Below are 18,370 nucleotides of genomic sequence, written 5' to 3' on the forward strand. Positions count from 1 at the left end.
GAGCCACCTAGATAGCATATTCAAAAGGAGAGACATTACTAAGACATGCCGACTAAGGTTCATCTAGTCAAGGCTATGGTTTTTCCTGTGGTCATGTATGGATGTGAGAGTTGGACTGTGAAGAAGGCTGAGCGCCGAAGAATTGATGCTTTTGAACTGTGGTGTTGAAGAAGACTCTTGAGAGTCCCTTGGACTGCAAGGAGATCCAATCAGTCCATTCTGAAGGAGATCAGCCCTGGGATTTCTTTGGAAGGAATGATGCTAAAGCTGAAACTCCAGTACTTTGGCCACCTCGCGCTTAGAGTTGACTCACTGGAAAAGACCCTGATGCTGGGAGGGATTAGGGGCAGGAGGAGAAGGGGACGACAGAGGATGAGATGGCTGGATGGCATCACTGACTCGATGGACGTGAGTCTGAATGAACTCCGGGAGTTGGTGATGATGGACAGGAGGCCTGGCGTGCTGCGATTCATGGGGTCGCAAAGAGTCGGACACGACTGAGCGACTGAACTGAACTGAACTGAACTCTATTATTACTAGATAATTTTGGATAAATATAAACTGATCTTTGGCACAGCCAAGTAGAAGAAATTCCTCTGGGAAACTAATTTTACATTCATTTGGCATCAGATAAATCTGGGTTGGAATCGGCTCTTCTCTTTTGTCGTTCTTGTTCAGTGGTGTCTGACTCTGCGATCCCATATACTGAAACACGCCAGGCTTCCCTATCCTTCACCATCGCCCAGAGTTTGCTGAAACTCATGTCCCTGGAGTTGGTGATGCCATCCAACCATCTCATCATCTGTCCTTCCCGTCTCCTCCTGCTATCAATCCTTCCCAGCGGCAGGGTCTTATCCAATAGGTCTTCCTTAGAAGAAAGTTACAATTGTCCTTAACCCCTCTTTCAGTCGATTTCCGTCCCCACAAACTTTGCATAATACCACTTACTTTAAAAGACAGTAAAAATTAAATGAGGAAATGCAGGTGATGTGAATTTAAAGCTCAAGAAATGATCGGTACAGTAACTGCTCATTAACTTAAAAAGTACTTACAGTTCCCTCAATACTAACGATGCATAAAAGTTAATAACCCTCAGTCTTAGAAAGGTATAATAATAAAACCCAGAAAAACTTCAGAACCACTTCTACAAGGAACCAAGTTCGCAGTCTTCACTACAGCACCGGACCCTTAAACTCTGGGACAAGCTTCAGGTTTGCTCATGCGCAGTTACGCCCCCTAAGGCCGGCCTCTTGCTCAACTCCGCGCCTAACGCGCCTCTACGTGCGCCTGCGCTGTGGCCCCAGCTCTGGCGCATGCGCTGGGTGGGACGCTCTTCATTGAAAACTATGGCGTGGGTACCTGCGGAGTCTGCGGTGGAGGAGTTGATGCCACGGCTTTTGCCGGTGGAGCCCTGCGACTTGACGGAAAGTTTCGATCCCAGCGTACCTCCGAGGACTCCCCAGGAATACCTGAGGCGGGTCCAGTGAGTGTTGGACCCTGTGCGGGTGGGCCGGTTGTCCTTACGCCCTTGGGCACATCGCCCGTACCCCGCTCGACCCCAAAGTGCGATAAAGCCCCACTTCTGTTCCGTCCCCATATTCGGTCAGAACAAAATCCCTTGATTACATCTTCGTGTGAGCGAGTTTCTGTGAACTTCATTTTATTAAACCTGATTACTGATGACAAGATACATGCTCTTAGATTGCTTTCAGTCCAGATAATTTCAGAAATTTATTGTTTAGAGCTTCCATTGCAATTCTGAAGTTTGTAATTTTATATTGAACTGTAGAAGTTGGATCGCTTGTTATACTACACATGAACAATAGTAATCACGTTTTTTTGCATTTATCACTTGTTTGTAGGATCGAAGCAGCTCAATGTCCAGATGTTGTGGTAGCTCAAATTGACCCAAAGAAGTTGAAAAGGAAGCAAAGTGTGAATATTTCTGTGAGTGTTATTACGCATCAGGGGATTTTTTTTTTTTCCTCCCCGCAAATTAAAAGACTGAGGCTCACCGTATAGTGTCAGAAAGTATCGGACAGGATCAGTTAAAATGTAAGATTTTATTGCTGTATGTTCAGTTAGACAGTTGCTTGTACATTTTCCCCCAAAAGGACAGCTGGCGTTTACTATCTGCAGAGAGACTTTTAGTAACCCTGACATTCCTGGAGCTCGTAACACTTTAGGAGCATGACCCGATCTTCATCGAGTCTTTAAATAGGTTATTTATGCTAGCCTTTATTTTTAAGGTACCTTTAACCAGTTCACAATTATTATTGGGCTGGTGTTTAATCTTAGAGTAGTTTGTATGTTTCGAATTTGACTAGGTTTTGTTTTTTAAAAATAGAAACCCAAGTATCACACTTTTCTACCTACTTGCCCACTGTGAACCTTTTCATTCATTTATTTATCCAGCACATTTTTTAACTAAGCAACTTGTGTGCCAGGCACTGGGAATACAACAGAGGATGAGACAGAAAGTCCCTACCCTTGTAGAATTTGCCCTTTCTCCTGAGGAAGACATTAAAAAAACAAACCGTTATATATTATGTCTATTGCTGTGAAGAAAGTTAACATATAGCGACCAGTAAGTAACGGAGAACTAGTCTGGATGGAGTAGCCACAGAAAGTCCACTTGATGCTGTTTAACCTATGGTGGAAGGAGAGCAGCAGTTTTTAAATTATCACAGTTCCTTTTCCTTTTGTGTTCTAAGTAATTTGTTTATCTGATGTTTATTATCAGGAGATTTTAACTCAGACACTATAATGTTTCATATAATTCCTTTACAGAAATTTTTAGTTGATGACAGGTGGTATCTTGTATACCTGACTTTTGAAATGTTACCATACTCAGTTTTATTTCAAGGCAATATGTGATCAGTTGTGACCTATGTGCTGTTTTAAGAAACAGAAGTAGCCCTTGTAAAGTCAAATGCTTTTAATTATTTGCATTCTGCTCATACCAGAATGTTTTATTTGCATTATGTCTTTTTGCTTCAAATAGTTTTGCTATTATAGAAAGGTAGTACTGGGTTATATCTTTAGGTCTCATACTTGGATTTTGTAGAAACTCCAACTATAAACTGTTCCAGATTGCTTTTACTAAAGCAACTATATAAGGATCTTTTCTTGATGTTTTAAACTCAGACATAAATGAATTGCATCCTTTTTTACATCTGCAAAAAGTACTTCCTTTCTTGTGTAGTCTTACTTGCTTTATTTCTCATTTTTCCTCTTGATTCTGCTTTTACTTTGCAGAGGCCTGAGAGTCTAGTGGTAACACTTAACATTGATTCTAAAATTTATGAACTGATCTCTAGCTTTCAGGATGCCAGCCTGCCCCAGAAGGATACTCCCCCACTCTGCAGTGGCAACAGCAACAAGTGGCACAATTTTCAACTGTTCGGCAGGTAGCTGTACTTTAATCATTTAATCAAATTAAAGCCTTCCTTCAGATTTATTTCTGTTCTTAGACTGTAGTTGGAAAAATTGGGGCTGCTAAATATGTAACGATAAGAATATTCATGAATCAATTACCAAATTATTATTATTATAATCACTTGACATAATACAATTTGAAACATTTTCCAGGCTTTAAGATTGTTAGAATGTTGTGCAGCAATTGATTTCTTTTGAGTTATCCATTCTATGATCATTTGTCTGATTTCTCTTCCTTTAGAGTGTGAACAGACATAGAAGTCACTGGAAATCACAACAGTTGGATAGTAACGTGACCATGGTATGTAAGTTTCTCTCTTTAGATCATAACTATTATAACTATTGATTGTAACTATTATAGCTATTTGAAATACTCCATATTTACTTCCAGTTCTTAAAGATTCTCGTTTAATCCATATTATTTTCATTCTCTCCCATCTACTATTAATAGTAACAGTTCCATTGTCTTTTCGCCTGAAAAGGATAGAATAAGTAATGCAAGTTATGTTTATGACACCCTTAATCCACATCTTGAGAGACTTTGGATCAGTCTCTACAAGTCTGTAAAGGTTCTTCTAGACATTTGGTTTTCAAGAAAGTAAATACATTTTCAGTATTTAGAAAAAGATTGAATAAAGGCTCCTTGGATTTCCTTGATGAGGTAATGGTGCCAGTACCAATGATTGACTTTTTAGTAAAGTTTGTCATGCTTACTGGAAAGTACCATTTGATGTTTTATCAGCTTAGACTAATTTTTTAAAATTTGTAATTGGAAGATAACTGTTTTACAATATTGTGTTGGTCTCTGTCCTACATCAACATGAATGGTTTACATATGTCCCCTCCCTCTTGAACCTCATTCGCACCTCCCACCCCATCCAACCCCTTTAGGTTGTCACAGAGCACCTGATTTGAGTTCCTTGTCTCATCCAGCAAATTTCTACTGGCTATCTATTTTACATAGTAATTTATATGTTCCATGCTGCTCTCCCAATTCTTCCCACCTTCTGCTTCTCACACTGTGTCCACAAGTCTGTATCCTATGTCTGTATCTCCATTGAAAAAGTGAAACTGTTTGTCACTCAATTGTGTCTGACTCTTTGCAACCCTATGGCCTGTAGCCCACCAGACTCCTCTCTCCATGGGATTTCCCAGGGAAGAATACTGGAGTGGGTTGCCATTTCCTTCTCCAGGGGATCTTTCCAACCCAGGGATTGAAGCCGAGACTCCTGCATTGGCAGGCCGATTCTTTACTGCTGAGCAACCAGGGAACCTCTTTAACCTCTTATGGAGTCTCATATTCTGGAGAATCGAATGAAAGCTGTTTATTTTCAGAGAGGGGAAAACACACCTATTCATACAATTTTGCTCAATGTTTCAGGTGGTTCATAGATTTCAGGGGGTTCTTTTGGCCATGCTGTGCTCCCCGTGGGATCTTGGTTCCCTCACCAGGGATCAAACCCATGTAGTGTAAGCATGGAGTCCTAACCGTTGGCCCACCAGGGAATTCCCCACAGATTTCAGATTTTAGAAGCTTCTTCCAGGCAGTGCTTCCTAACATGTTTTAAATGGTGTCACTTTGGGATAAATAGAGGAAGCTGTTCTCATGGCCTAAGACTACCAGCTGCAGTCTGAGAGATTCAGTGTAACCTCTCTATATGCTTCTGTGTACTTGTTGGATGCTCTGCTCTAGGAAACGTGTGAAAGACACTAACATCACTTGCCCAAGATCATTTAACTCATAAAACGTATAGCTGAGATAGAGACCAAACTTTGTCTGATTTGAAAGCCTTTCACTGTACGGTGAGGTGTCCTGGTAAGAAGGAGAGGGTGGTAGGTAGGTAGATACATTTTTTCCTTGCTCAAGGTACGGACTTTTGGGTACCTATATAATTCAAAAAGAAGCTGCACCAGTAACAGGATGGTGATATAATTTTGTCAAAAGAGAAATGACAGCATAATTAATTGATTTAATAAATGAAGATCCTCCATGAAAACAATGGAATATTACATAGCAGTAACATATATATTCATCATGGCAGATGTGAAACATGTAAATAATAAGATGAAGAATTTTTAAAGCAACCTCTGAAGGCAACTATGTAAATATGAACATTGATTGATTGATTGATCTAATCATTTGTTAAACACCAACCATATGTAATAATTAGGATTTTCAGTGCTACCTGAAGCAGAAACAGTCTCTGACCTAATGGAGTAATGGGAAAACATTGTTCCAGGACAGTAGGCTTTTACCTTTTAGGGGTTTTGTTCCCCTGAGGATCTAATGAAAGCTCTTTATCCTCAGGGGGGGAAACTGCATATGTATGTAAAATGATTTGTGAGGTGATGTGCCCAAATAAAAATTGTTCTGTTAACTGAATCACTTTGCTGTACACCTGAAACTAAGTCAATGTTATAAATCAACTATAAATAAATAAAAAATTTTAGGTTCTGTTAAGGTTGAGCTGAAAGGTCATGCTTTTTTCATCTGACAGTGTAGAATAAATCTATTCCCTCTTTGATTGGACAGCCTTTTATGTGAAGTATGTAATTATGTCTCCTTCCTTGGGATAAATAGGCTTCATTCTTATAAGCATTCTTAGTGTATTTTTTTTTAATATCAATTTTACGTCTTTATCACCCTCTTTTGAGCACGTACTCGCTTGACAGTGTTCATTAAAGTATGATCCAGACTAAAAGTGTCCCACATATGGTGTGACCACCTGGGTCCTGTACTGGTTTGCTAGAACTGCTGTAACAAACCACCACAGATGGAGCGGCTTACCAAACAGTAAGGTATTTCTCACAGCTTTGTGGGTTAGAGGGCTAAGATCGAGGTGTCAGCAGGTTTCTCTCAAGGCCACTCTCTCTCTGGCTTGCAGATGGCCATCTTCTAGCTGGGTCCCCTGTGTGCATACACATCCCTAATGTCTTTTTATCCAAATTTCCTCTTTCCCACAAGAATGTCAGTCAGATTGGATTAGGACCCACTCTACTCAACTCATTTTAACTTAATCACTGCTGTAAAGACTCAGTCTCCTAACCAGCACATGCTGGAGGTGAGGATCTCAACATAGGAATTTTGAGGGGACACAGTTCACTCCATTACAAGCACTATATGTTTGTGTGAGGTGGTGGGAATATGAAGGAATCCTCACTTGTTTTTTCATTGTTCAGTATTGAAGAAAATACATAAGTAAATTCTTTTTTTTTTTTTTTCTTTTAGCCAAAATCTGAAGATGAAGAAGGCTGGAAAAAATTTTGTCTAGGTGAAAGGTTATGTGCTGAAGGGGCTATTGGACTAGCTGCAAGTGAAAGTCCTGGAATTGATTATGTACAAGTAAGTGATACTGTGACTAAACAAACAAAAAACAGGTCATAGTTTTGGTGCAAGATTTAGTATAGAGACTTAGCAGAATATAGCTTAGGCCAAATCCAGTCTCCTGACTGTTTTTGTAAGCCCATTTGCTAAACATAGAAGCATAATAGCTTTTTTGTTTTCCAAGGTTGTAAAAAAAATTTAAAAAGCAACTAATATATGACTGATGTATAACAGCCTGTTTTCTAAAACAGTGTGTGCTTTAGCTGTTTAATAATTTTTTGAGCTAGATAGGACTTTTTTTTTAATGATTAGGCAAGGGTCAAACAGTGAGTTCTGAGTAGTCAGAGAAACAAAGGAAAACTCAGGTGCTTAAAAATGCTTAATAAATTGCAAAGGAAGGGTCAAACAGTGAGTTTTGAGTAGTCAGAGAAACAAAGGAAAACTCAGGTGCTTAAAAATGTTTTAATAAATTGCATATTCTGGTGGTGAAATGTTGAGGCTATATTTAATTTATATTTTATAAATATAAAGATTATTTATATTTCATATGACTTTAATAATAAAGTATGTGGCCAGCTGCTTCTTGTCCTTCAGGATTCACCTGCCCCCAAGCTTACAGATGTTCATACATCTGCATTACTAGTAACTCCCTGTACCATGTTGTCTGTTCTGTTGAATAGGTATTTATTGTTTTCTCTTTGGTGCCACGTTTTGTTTTTCTCATTTAAAATTAGTTTATCCCCTAAATGTAAAAGCTCTGAAAATCACTAAAAAAGATCCAAGACCTCAATTTAAAAAACAAAAACAAGCAAAGAATGTAAAGAGACATTTCACAGGAAGGAAATGCAAATTGTTCTTATATGAGAAGATGCCCAAACTCTCTTAAAATAAAAACATTACTTACATCTCCACTGAGCTGGCATTTTTCAGTTAACATTGGTAAAACAAGTTTGACACACTGTTTATAAGGGCTGGGGAAACAGGCAGCCTTACTGCATGGTGGTGGGAGTGTAGAAAGATTCAGATCTCTGAGAGCTAATTTAATGCTGTCTCCTATACAGCATTTCTTCTATTGGACTATAGCCCTAGTGTATGTTACTTTTCAAAATGTTTTAATTTGGCAAAGAATATATATTTATTCAGTTTGTTATTGCAAAATACACTTTAATGCGTGTCCACTTAAGTTTCTCGAAAGTCAGTACTGTTTTCATAATCAAAGCTCCCAACATTAAAGTCCAAAATAACTTTTTTTATTTAAAGCAGATTAGGTTTGAAAGAACTCATTCAAGTACCCTTACTTCCCCAGAATGTTTGCTTAGCTAAAGATTTTTGAAAGAGTATGCACAACTTATTAATATCATACTGTTTTTTATTACATGCTTTATTTTAATATCTTCATTACTCAAATCATTCTATATTTTTACATTTATGTATTCAAATGTCAAGACATTGTTTTCTTGGGTATTATTAGCATAGTAGTTCATGGAATGTTTTATTGTAATATATAATGAAGGAATTTTATCTATGTTTTGTTTTCATAAAATAGCATGTTGAGAAATTCACCAATTAAAAAAAAAATGAAGCCCACCCCCCCGCCCTCCCGCTTTGTAATACCACTTAGTAAACTTCAGTCTCATTTTTCTTTCAGATTGGTTTTCCTCCCTTGCTTAGTATTGTTAGCAGAATGAATCAGGTAAAATATAGCTAATAATAATAAGAATATATGCATTCTTATGTTTCCAGTGTGTGTTAAGATATTTGAATACATTTATTTAATATTTACAGCATGTAAGACCCTGTCCTAAACTCTTTAAAATTCTTATTTAATCCTCACTACAACCTTATATGGGGAATTATTATTAATACACTTTTTTTTAATAAATGAGGAAACGGTTGGCGATTAAGTCATTTGTAGGTGGTTTATTGGCAAGTTTTAATGGCAGCACTGGAGTTCAGTCCCAGGTTGATCTCACTTCAGAACTCATGCTCTTTATCATGGTGCTAAACTATTCATACATTTATGTTTCAGTTATAAGTCTTAGATTATGGGGTTTGAAAAAAATACTAAGGTTAGATTGCTATTTCTAGTTCAGATGTTGGGCACACTTCATTAAGAATGAAATTTGAATTTCTTGGGTCGAAAGGGAAGCAATATGAATTTTAGTTGTTCGGTCTCTCAGCACTAGGAACTCTGTTGCCCACTTAAAGAGCAAATAAAACTTTGATGGTTTTGTATTCACATATATTGGATACCCTTGGAAGATAAATTTTTTTAACAAGTCATACTCTTGTAAATAATATACTGGCCTACAGTTTTACTTACTTGATCATTTACATTAAGATACTCTAATAATTATACTAAATTCAATGAGAATGATTTTTGTAAGTGTCCCGTCTATATTACGGAGAAGGCAATGGCACCCCACTCCAATACTCTGGCGTGGAAAATCCAATGGACGGAAGAGCCTGGTGGGCTGCAGTCCATGGGATCACTAAGAGTCGGACACGACTGAGTGACTTCACTTTCACTTTTCACTTTCATGCATTAGAGAAGGAAATGGCAACCCACTCCAGTGTTCTTGCCTGGAGAATCCCAGGGACGGGGGAGCCTGGTGGGCTGCCATCTGTGGGGTCGCACAGAGTCAGACACAACTGAAGCGACTTAGCAGCAGCAGCATCTATACTAGAATAAGCTAGAGAATTTGGTAGATTATATTTCTCTAGCTAACTTTGTATTTAGATTTGTACTTTGATTTAATGAAAATAAGCTGAATTTATGCAAAGACTTTTTTTTAAGAGAGTGTGGAATTAAAAAAAAATAGTTCTGAACTAAATTAGTAGTTACTAACTAACTCCTAGGATTTAAACTGTGTTGATAATTGAAAATATATAAAAATATTTGTCGAAAAAGCCTTATCTCACTGAGTGTTCCGTCTAATCAAATTACTAAATAGAGTCAAAGGTTTCTCTCTAAGTCTAAAGAAGTCCATTTTAAGCAGTTGTTTTCTCACTGAACTTAATGTAACTCAGCTTGAACTTGTCAGTGCTTTATTACTAATGCTGTTCTTCCCTCTCTTCCCCCTCCCCCTTTTTTTAGGCAACAGTAACTAGTGTCTTGGAATATCTGAATAATTGGTTTGGAGAAAGAGACTTTACTCCAGAATTGGTAGTACTGCATCTTTTTCTTTTCATAATGCAGACAGAATTATATATACTTACCTTATATGTAAGCTATGGTTCTGTATTATTTATATATATGTATGTGTTACTCATCTATATGTATAATGCAGACAATGCTTGTTTGCAGTAAAATAAGGAACTTACAATAGACTGTTAATCAACATAGTACTTCCTTCATTGAGAATCTTGCATTGAGGAGAAAAACCATCAACCAAATAGCTGGTTTATATCCTGGGAGAAGCTGCTTATCTTTTCACAGATCAGTAACAAACAGAATGGCTACCAGTCTGCAGACCCCATTTCAAATAGTCCTGGCTTAGAGAAGTTTGAAATGCATTTTCTAAAATGGCTTTGAAATCCAGTCCACTAAAGAATATCAGAAATAGGAATGATAGCAAATATATGTGCCAGGCTTTGTTCTAAGGATTTTATGTATAATAACTCCTCGAATCCTTGAATAACCTATGAGCTGTTATTTCCATTTTACAGATGAGGAAACTGGAGCACATAGGGATTCAGTAACTGGCCTGAGGGCACACAGATTATAACTGGCAGAACGGAGACTCATGCTGGGGCAGTTTGGCTGTACTCTGACCAACTCTACTGTACTGCCCTTCTGTTTTATTGCTTTACACTCACAGCTTAAAAATTTTTCACCTTCAAAATTGGGTAAATTCGATAGATGTTATGTAAATGAATTGCCCACTTAATCCCCTAATAAGAAATTTTATCATCCTTTGCAGTTAGATTTGATTTTAAAAACAAGTATTTTTCACCACTGAGGATATTTGCAAAAAAGAATATATCTGAAGCTTCAAGGCTCCCAGTCATAACACAAGATATAATCTTTGCCGTCCAGAAGCTTCTGGTCAAATTTAAATGTATGCTTGCTCTTTTCACATAAAAGAGAATCCCACTCACTCTTTGTGAAAGAAACCTGGATGTGAATTTTTTTGTTCAAGAGAAAGTCGTTGAAATAAAGCTTGAATAGAGCGAAACCATTTTTTTTTTTTTTAATGGGAAAAAAAGCCATTGACTTGGAGTTGCTTAAGGAGCTAACTTAGTGTGTTGTGCAAATTGCTATTTAAACTTCGTTCAAATACTCTTGCGTAGTCCCTGGAGTGATGTGTTGCTCCAAATAAACTCAGTCGTGCGTACTACTGGTGGAATATAACTTGATAACAGCCTTTCTGAGGTACAATTAAGTGATTATAAATTAAACTTATGGTGTAGTTTGCCTACTTATTACTTTCTTAAATCCTGTATAGGGAAGATGGCTTTATGCTTTATTGGCTTGTCTTGAAAAACCTTTATTACCGGAGGCTCATTCACTGATTCGGCAGCTTGCAAGAAGGTGCTCTGAAGTGAGGCTTCTGGTGGTAAGTTCAGACTCACTATTCCACATCGGAAGCACTCAGCAGCTTCTGTGGTGGTAAAGAACAATTTCAGTGAAGTAACAAAAGGTGGACTATATTGTTAGTCAAGATTAGATTTAGCCGCGTGGTAGAAGAGTCCAAAATAACATTATCTTAAATAAAATGCAAGTGTTTTTCTCAGACAAAGGGAGTATGAAAGTAGGCAGATTAGATCTAAGGTGGCAGTAACCCAGGCCTTCGAGTTCTGCCACTTGTTGTTTCCCTCCCCAAGCTCACTTCATAATCCAGGTTCCGCCAGTATGTTTCACTAAAGGAAGCTGGGAAGAAGAGAAGGTTCTCCCCTCTAAAGAGCCTTTCCAGAGCCTCTTACAAGCTCATCTGGCCAAAACAGCTCATTGGCCAGAATTTGGTCACATGACCATAAGGAACTATAGGAAATGTTTATTTTAGTTGGGTGACAGTGTACCCATCTAAAAATGAGCTTCATTTGCTACATAATATGGGGAATCAAGAAGCCACAGTGGTCAACTAACAGTCTCTGGCATAATAATGGTTTTGAATTTTTCCATTTAGACCCTTTAACTCATGCCTGCAGCATTACGATATAAATTAATTCGATGCCAGACTAAGCTGATTTTTTTTTTTATTCCTCCTTTCACCTGCACAAAATAAATAAGTGTTCTCCACTGACTACTCCAAAATAGTTTCATTAAACTTCCATGAGATGGCACAGACTAATTTAAATGGCCTGTACTCCGAGCAAAATGTAACTTATTACTTGCTATATATTTAAAGTGAATTTTAGGAAATGTATAGTTCAGGAACAACTTCCTTCATCATTGAGAACCCTGATCTGAAATATTTTCTTTAAAATATGTTCATGTATGTTTTTTCCATTAGTGTCCAGTTAGGACACAGGCTTTTTTCAGTCTTATAGTTGGAATCAGGAAAAGTATCTCTCCCAAGTTATCCTCCTTAGAGCCCTCAACTCTTATTCCTTTCTAGGATCTATTCAAGAGCTTTAAAACAAGATCTTAGATGTTTCTCAAGGAATCATTAACTCTACAGTTTCTCTGTTTTCTTTGGCGTTTTCTATATCCATGTCATTATTATTGTCATCTAATAAAATGTTTATGTTTTGCACCGTGAAAGGAAACTTCCTTCAAAAGTATTAGGTGGTTGGGACTTTGCTGGCAATCCAGTGGCTCACAGGGAGCATGGGTTTGACCTCTGGTCAGGGAACTAAGATCCCATATGCTGCGAGGCCACAATAAAAGAAGAAGGAAAAATTAGGGGATAACAGTCTGCATTTCAAGCTTTTTTTTTTTTCTTTTTGCCTTTTAGGACAGCAAAGATGATGAAAGGGTTCCTGCTTTGAATTTATTAATCTGCTTGGTTAGCAGGTAAGTAATCCTTGACTTCTTGCTTTATAATAGCATTATTAATGGTGGTAGAAAGTATTGTTTCCATTTTACAGTGAGGAAGTTGAGGCATAAGGAAACAGTATTATATGTATCACAATTCCCTTTATTTCTAGTGTTTCTCTGTAAATAAGGCTGCATTGAAGATTCTTATACATACAGCTCTATTTATTGCCTAAGGGGAAATTCCTGGAAAGAAATTAAAGGGCTTGCATGTACTTGTAAAACTGAGATATTTATTACATTTGCCTTCTAGAAAGATCATACCACTCTGGGTTCCGACTAAAATGTTGGTGAGAGTGCCCATCTCCTGTTATTCAACACTGAGCGTTTTCAGTTGATGTAAATATTTCCATTCTAGTAATAAAAAGATGCAGATTAATTGTATTTGCTTTGTATGGTTATCCATAAGGATAGAATATGTTTCTTTTTATTGCAGTTTTTTTAAATTGCTCATGTCCTTTTATCATTCTCAGTTATTTAGTATATTTTTTATTTCATTTCCTACATTAAAATTCCACCTGGAATTTACATGAAAATGTCTTCATATTCTAAATTCCTAAATGTGAATATGTGTATACACACACACACATATTTATTTTAGGTGTCTTTCTGGAGTTGCTATTTTTGTTCATTGGTCTGTTTTTATTCCAACACTAATAACTTTTTAATGCTTTATAATATATTTAAATACTGGGATATTAAGTAATACTGTGTTCATTTTTCCCATTGCCAAGCGAGATACTTTTTCAAAATATAAACATGTTCAGCATGTAGTTTCTTGATCTATAATAATTATGCTAATGATGATAATTAATACTTACTGGTCAATTTTTGCCAGGCATTTTTCTTAGTGCTTCAAAATAGGAACTCATTTAATCCTTTGAAGGTAGGGCAGAAGTTTCTGAGGCTATAGACTTCACTTAGGAAAACCTATAGGTTATAGCAGGTTTGAAAACCAGATAACATAGGCCTTGACTCTATTGTAACAGCTTCAGTGTAAGTAACTTACATGGTTATAAGTCTTCTGTGTTTTTTGTTGTTGGTTTTCTTTTGATAGCTTTAAGGCAATAGCTGCTAATTCATAGAAATATCCTATCAGATGAGTAGGATCCCATTCAAACAGGATCCAATAACTGTTGTGCGGGCATAGTTGCTTCAGTGTAGTGTCTGACTCTTTGTGACGCTATAGACTGTAGCCCACCAACCTCCTCTGTCTATGGGATTCTCTAGGTAACAGTTGTGGAGTGGGTTGCCATGCCCTCCTCCAGGGGATCTTCCCAACCCAGGGATCTAACCCAGGTCTCCTGCATTGCAGGCAGATTCTTTACTACTGAGCCACTGGGAAAGCCCCCCAGTAACTGTTAGGCATCTTAATTATTTTACCAATCATAATTATTTTTTATGCTCCTTATTATAGAGGTTTTAAAACACATAAAAATATAGTAAAATAACCCCCCCAGACCAGTCTACCACCCAGGTTCCGCAGTTACTAACTCTACACCAGGATGTTTCATTTATCTGTTTTGTTAATATATTTTAAACAAATATTGGACATATTATTTCTCCTGTTTCAGTGTATCTGACTGATAAAGGGATTTCCGGTAAATTTAGTGATAACTCAGTATCATCTGATGTCCAGTTGTGTTTCATATTCCCTAATTGTCCTAAGAATGTCTTTTTATGTTTGAATTGTTCAAACCAGGATCCAAGTAGGATGCACTCGTGGCGTTTGTCTGGTATGTCTGTTAAGTACCCCCACCAGCCCTTTTGGTTTTTTTCTTTGCTATTTATTTGTTGAAAAAACTGGATCCTTTGACTTGTAAAATTTCCCGTATTTTGGTTTTGACAGCTAACTGCATGGTGGTGTTTAATGGTTCATTTATCCTGCATGTTTTCTGTAAACCGGTAGGTAGGTCTAGAGGTTCGATTATATTTGATAGTGTGTGTTTGTGTGTTTGTGTACAAGACTGTGTGCTCTCGTGTCACATCAGGAAGCATACAGTGTCTAGTTGTCTCTCGTAGAGTGGTGTGAGGTTGATCTTCACGTTCAGGTAAAGGGATATAGCAGTCATTCTTTTTGATGCTCAAATTGGTCTATCTTTGGATAGTGGGAGCCCTTCAGATCAGTTCCTGTGCTTTTTGGTCTATAACCTCAGTGGTCTATCAAAAGAAAGCTATCAAAAAGCTTTCTTACTTTCTGCTCTGCCAAAATGACTCAGTTATATCTTGGGCACTTCTGGCTCCAGATCTGGAATTAGTCTCTTCTCCTGGGAGTGCTGGTTCCTCTTTCAAAGTAGAAAATGGTATCTAGAGTCTACAATTTGAACATTAGGGAAGCTAGGTGTTTTGGGGTTGGTCATTGCATTTAGGCCTTTTCACTGAACAGAGCTATGAAGTATGTATTTTTTAGAAAGAAAAATAAAATCATAGGTCCAAGTTGATATTTCAGTTCTAATTTAAGATTACTTGATTTTTCTTAACATAATTATTGACTTTATCCTACAGTATGCACATGGTAGTTTCAGAATAACAATATGGCCAGTTGTAAAACTGTTGAAGTCCGTTTAAGAATTCCTTGCAGTTCTTTTTGTCCATGGTATATCTTTCTAGTTACATATATTGGAACATCATGTTTAAGATTACTTGGAATTATTCTCCTGTTTGGTTTATGCCACCAACCTAGTATAGAAGATGCATTTAGTGGAGTCTGGTTAGTGATTTTATTTTTACTTAAACTTGTTTTATAATTTCATAAAATGCTTAAATTGTTCCAAAGTTAAAATTGTAATTTGTATTGGAGCATTTTAGAATCTACCTTTATCCTCTGTAGTCTCTTTTCTCCCTTTTGTAGTTATCTGTTTTTTTGTTAATTTTTGATTTATCCTCCCATTTACTGTTTCTTTTAAAAAATATAAGCAAATATATGTATACTTTGCACATGCTTACAAAACATAGCATACTTAGCTTTCCATTCTATGCTTTGTTTTTTCACTTACTGAATCCTGGGAATCACATGGTAGCAGTGTAGATATTTTCCTCATTCCTTTTTTTAGAAAAGCTTTGTAATCTTTCACTGTGTAGATGTGCTGTAGTTTATTCAGCCAGTCGCTTTATTAATGGATATTTGGGTCATTTGTGGTCTTTTGCTATTACAGAAATATTATTTTTTATAGCTGAGTAATATTCCTTATATATGTATATAGATGTATCTTTTTGAATGTGCTGCAATTAATATTTTAACTATACATTAATTTTTTTTATTGAAGTATAGTTGATTTACAATGTTGCATTGGTTTCTGGTGTATGGCAAAGTGATTCAGTTATGCATATATATGTATACATATTCTATTTTCAGATTTTTTCCCATTATAGTTTATTACAAGATTTTGAATATAGTTCACTGTGCTGTACAGTAGGACCTTGTTTATTTTGTATGTAGTAGTTTGTATCTGCTTATTGGAAACTCCTAATTCATTCTCCCCTGCCCTGCCCCTCACCTTTCTCCTTCAGTTACCATAAACTTGTTTTCTATGCCTGTGGGTCTGTGTCTATTTTGTATCATTTTGTTTGTTTGTATCATTGTTTAGATTCCACATAAGAGTGACATCATATGATATTTATCTTTGTCTGACCTACTGCACCTTGTATGATAGTCTTTAGGTCCATCCATGTTGCTGCAAATAGCATTATTTCATTATTTTTTATAGCTTCGTAATATTCCTTATATATGTGTATACACGGACCTTTTTAGCATTTTCTCCAGATATATGAACAGGAGTGGGAGTGCTAGATCGTATGGTAACTCTATTTTTAATTCTTTTTAGGAACCTCCGTAGTTTTTCCGTAGTGGCTGCACCAATTTCCCATTCCCACCAACAGTGTAGGAGAGTTCCCTTTTCTCCATACCCTTTCCATCATTTGATGATGGCCATTCTGATTGGCATGAGGTGATACCTCATTGTAGTTTTGATTTGCATTTCTCAAAAAATTAGTGATGTTGAGCATCTTTTCATATGCCTGTTGGCCAGCTGTATATCTTCTTTGAGGAAATGTCTGTATAGGTTTTCTGCTCATTTTTTTTTATTGGGTTTTTTGGTTATTGAGTTGCATGAGCTGCTTTTTTTATTTTGGAAATTATACCTTCATGGATCACATTGTTTGCCAAGATTTTCTCCCAGTTCATAGGTTCCCTTTTCATTTTATGCTTTCCTTCGCTGTGCAAATTCTTTTATCACCAGGTATTTTGACCAGCGTGACTTAGCTGATGAGCCATCCTGATGAAGCTCATCTCTCAGAGACAGAGGATACTTGTGATGAAGACGCCTGAGTCTGAGGAAGTGCAGTGCCAGTTAAGTGCAGATTGCCTCACATTTTCAGCACCATGTGAAGAGTCTTCAGTTTAACCTGTGCAACTCAGGTTGATCTTCAGAAGATAGATTGTATTGTTTTGAATATCTGAGGTATCTGTGAAAGATCTTACCCAATTTTTAATGAATAAGCAGTTTTCTGTAATCACGTGCTTTTAAAGCAAAAGTGAAAGATTTACTGATGAAGCATCCTACACAGAAACTGTATGGTGAAATTGTACAGAGATCTTTGGTGCTGTTTTGTTGTTTATTTACATGTACACATATAAAATTTTATTGAAAATGTTTTGGTTACTAAATTTTGTTTGACTCTTAAACAAAAGACAACAGACTAATGTCCTTAGTATTAGAATTAGGATAATCTAGTTTATATGGCATGTGTATTCATAGTTAGCAACAAAATTAGTCTGATGTTTTCTCTTTAAGCTCAGTACTTTTATTTTTAAAAGCTTTCTTACATAAACGCAATTGTTTCTTTACAGATCATTTTCTGTAATACTGTAAAAGGTCAACTCTTCTAATTTTTATGCCACATCTTTTATCATATCGTTTACAGTTTTTCTACTTCTCTATCAGGTGGGAGTGTTTCATACTTTAAGTGACAAAAGATCCAAGTAGCAATGGTTTTTCAAATAGGGATTTATCTTTCTCATATAACAAGAAACCTAGAGGAGCTAGCATCCGTTCAGTGACTCCACTTTACCAAGGTGTTAAGTCTCTTAGTTTTTCCTTCATAGTAAGATGGCCACTGCAGTGCAGAGCAGTGTGTCTGTATTCAAGATAGAATAGTTGAGGAAGGAGGCAGAGCCTCCCACATCTGATCCTTTTCTCATAAAAGCAAAACCTTCTCCAGAAATCCACAGCAGACTTGTGTTCATCTGTTGGCCTTGAACGTATAAAATCATTACCTCTTGCTCCAAGAAGAATGGGGAAATGAAACTGTAAGCTTTTCCAATCTTTCTAATGGGAAATGGAAAAGGAAACGAGGATTGGGAATAAATGTGGATTGGGCAACCAATAGTTTTGCCACTAGTTATAAATGGAGTAGATATAATTTTGTATTTTAATCTTTTCTACCACGTTGTCTTCCAAAAGTTGGTTTTGGCAGTGGGGGAGGGGGGTCGCACCCACTGGCTTGTGGGATCTTAGTTCCCCAACCAGGGATTGAACCCCGGGCCCTCAGCAATCAAAGCAAGGAGTCCAAACCACTGGACTGCCAGGAAATTCCCTCAAAAAACTGAGTTTTAAATGGTAGCCTAG

General features: G+C 36.9%; 1 protein-coding gene across 2 annotated transcripts; it reads left to right on the top strand.

The window, feature by feature from the left end:
• Window positions 1-1,313: 1,313 nt before the first annotated feature.
• GEMIN2 (gem nuclear organelle associated protein 2) lies at window positions 1,314-17,357 on the top strand. 2 transcript variants are annotated; one of them, XM_052659562.1, is made up of 11 exons: window positions 1,347-1,483; window positions 1,863-1,947; window positions 3,321-3,410; window positions 3,680-3,739; window positions 6,668-6,781; window positions 8,412-8,456; window positions 9,861-9,929; window positions 11,212-11,322; window positions 12,664-12,722; window positions 14,446-14,479; window positions 16,982-17,357. In XM_052659562.1, exons 1-11 carry the CDS (start codon window positions 1,347-1,349, stop codon window positions 16,988-16,990), a joined length of 813 nt encoding a protein of 270 aa, XP_052515522.1. In that variant the 3' UTR covers window positions 16,991-17,357. The 2 variants fall into 2 exon arrangements, with proteins under 2 accessions (XP_052515521.1, XP_052515522.1); XM_052659561.1 differs by lacking the exon at window positions 14,446-14,479 and having other exon boundaries at window positions 1,314-1,483.
• The last annotated feature ends 1,013 nt before the right edge of the window (window positions 17,358-18,370 follow it).

This window comes from Budorcas taxicolor, chromosome 21 (assembly GCF_023091745.1).
Source record: "Budorcas taxicolor isolate Tak-1 chromosome 21, Takin1.1, whole genome shotgun sequence".
NCBI lineage: Eukaryota > Metazoa > Chordata > Mammalia > Artiodactyla > Bovidae > Budorcas > Budorcas taxicolor.

What these genes read in the sequence shown, in the direction of transcription:
- GEMIN2 (XM_052659561.1), top strand. Translation starts at nt 1,314, where the DNA reads ATGCGCTGGGTGGGACGCTCTTCATTGAAAACTATGGCGTGGGTACCT. An exon ending in TGGATAGTAACGTGACCATG is followed by an intron (nt 3,740 to 6,667) that starts GTATGTAAGTTT and finishes TTTTTCTTTTAG; the next exon opens with CCAAAATCTGAAGATGAAGA. An exon ending in TTGTTAGCAGAATGAATCAG is followed by an intron (nt 8,457 to 9,860) that starts GTAAAATATAGC and finishes CCCTTTTTTTAG; the next exon opens with GCAACAGTAACTAGTGTCTT.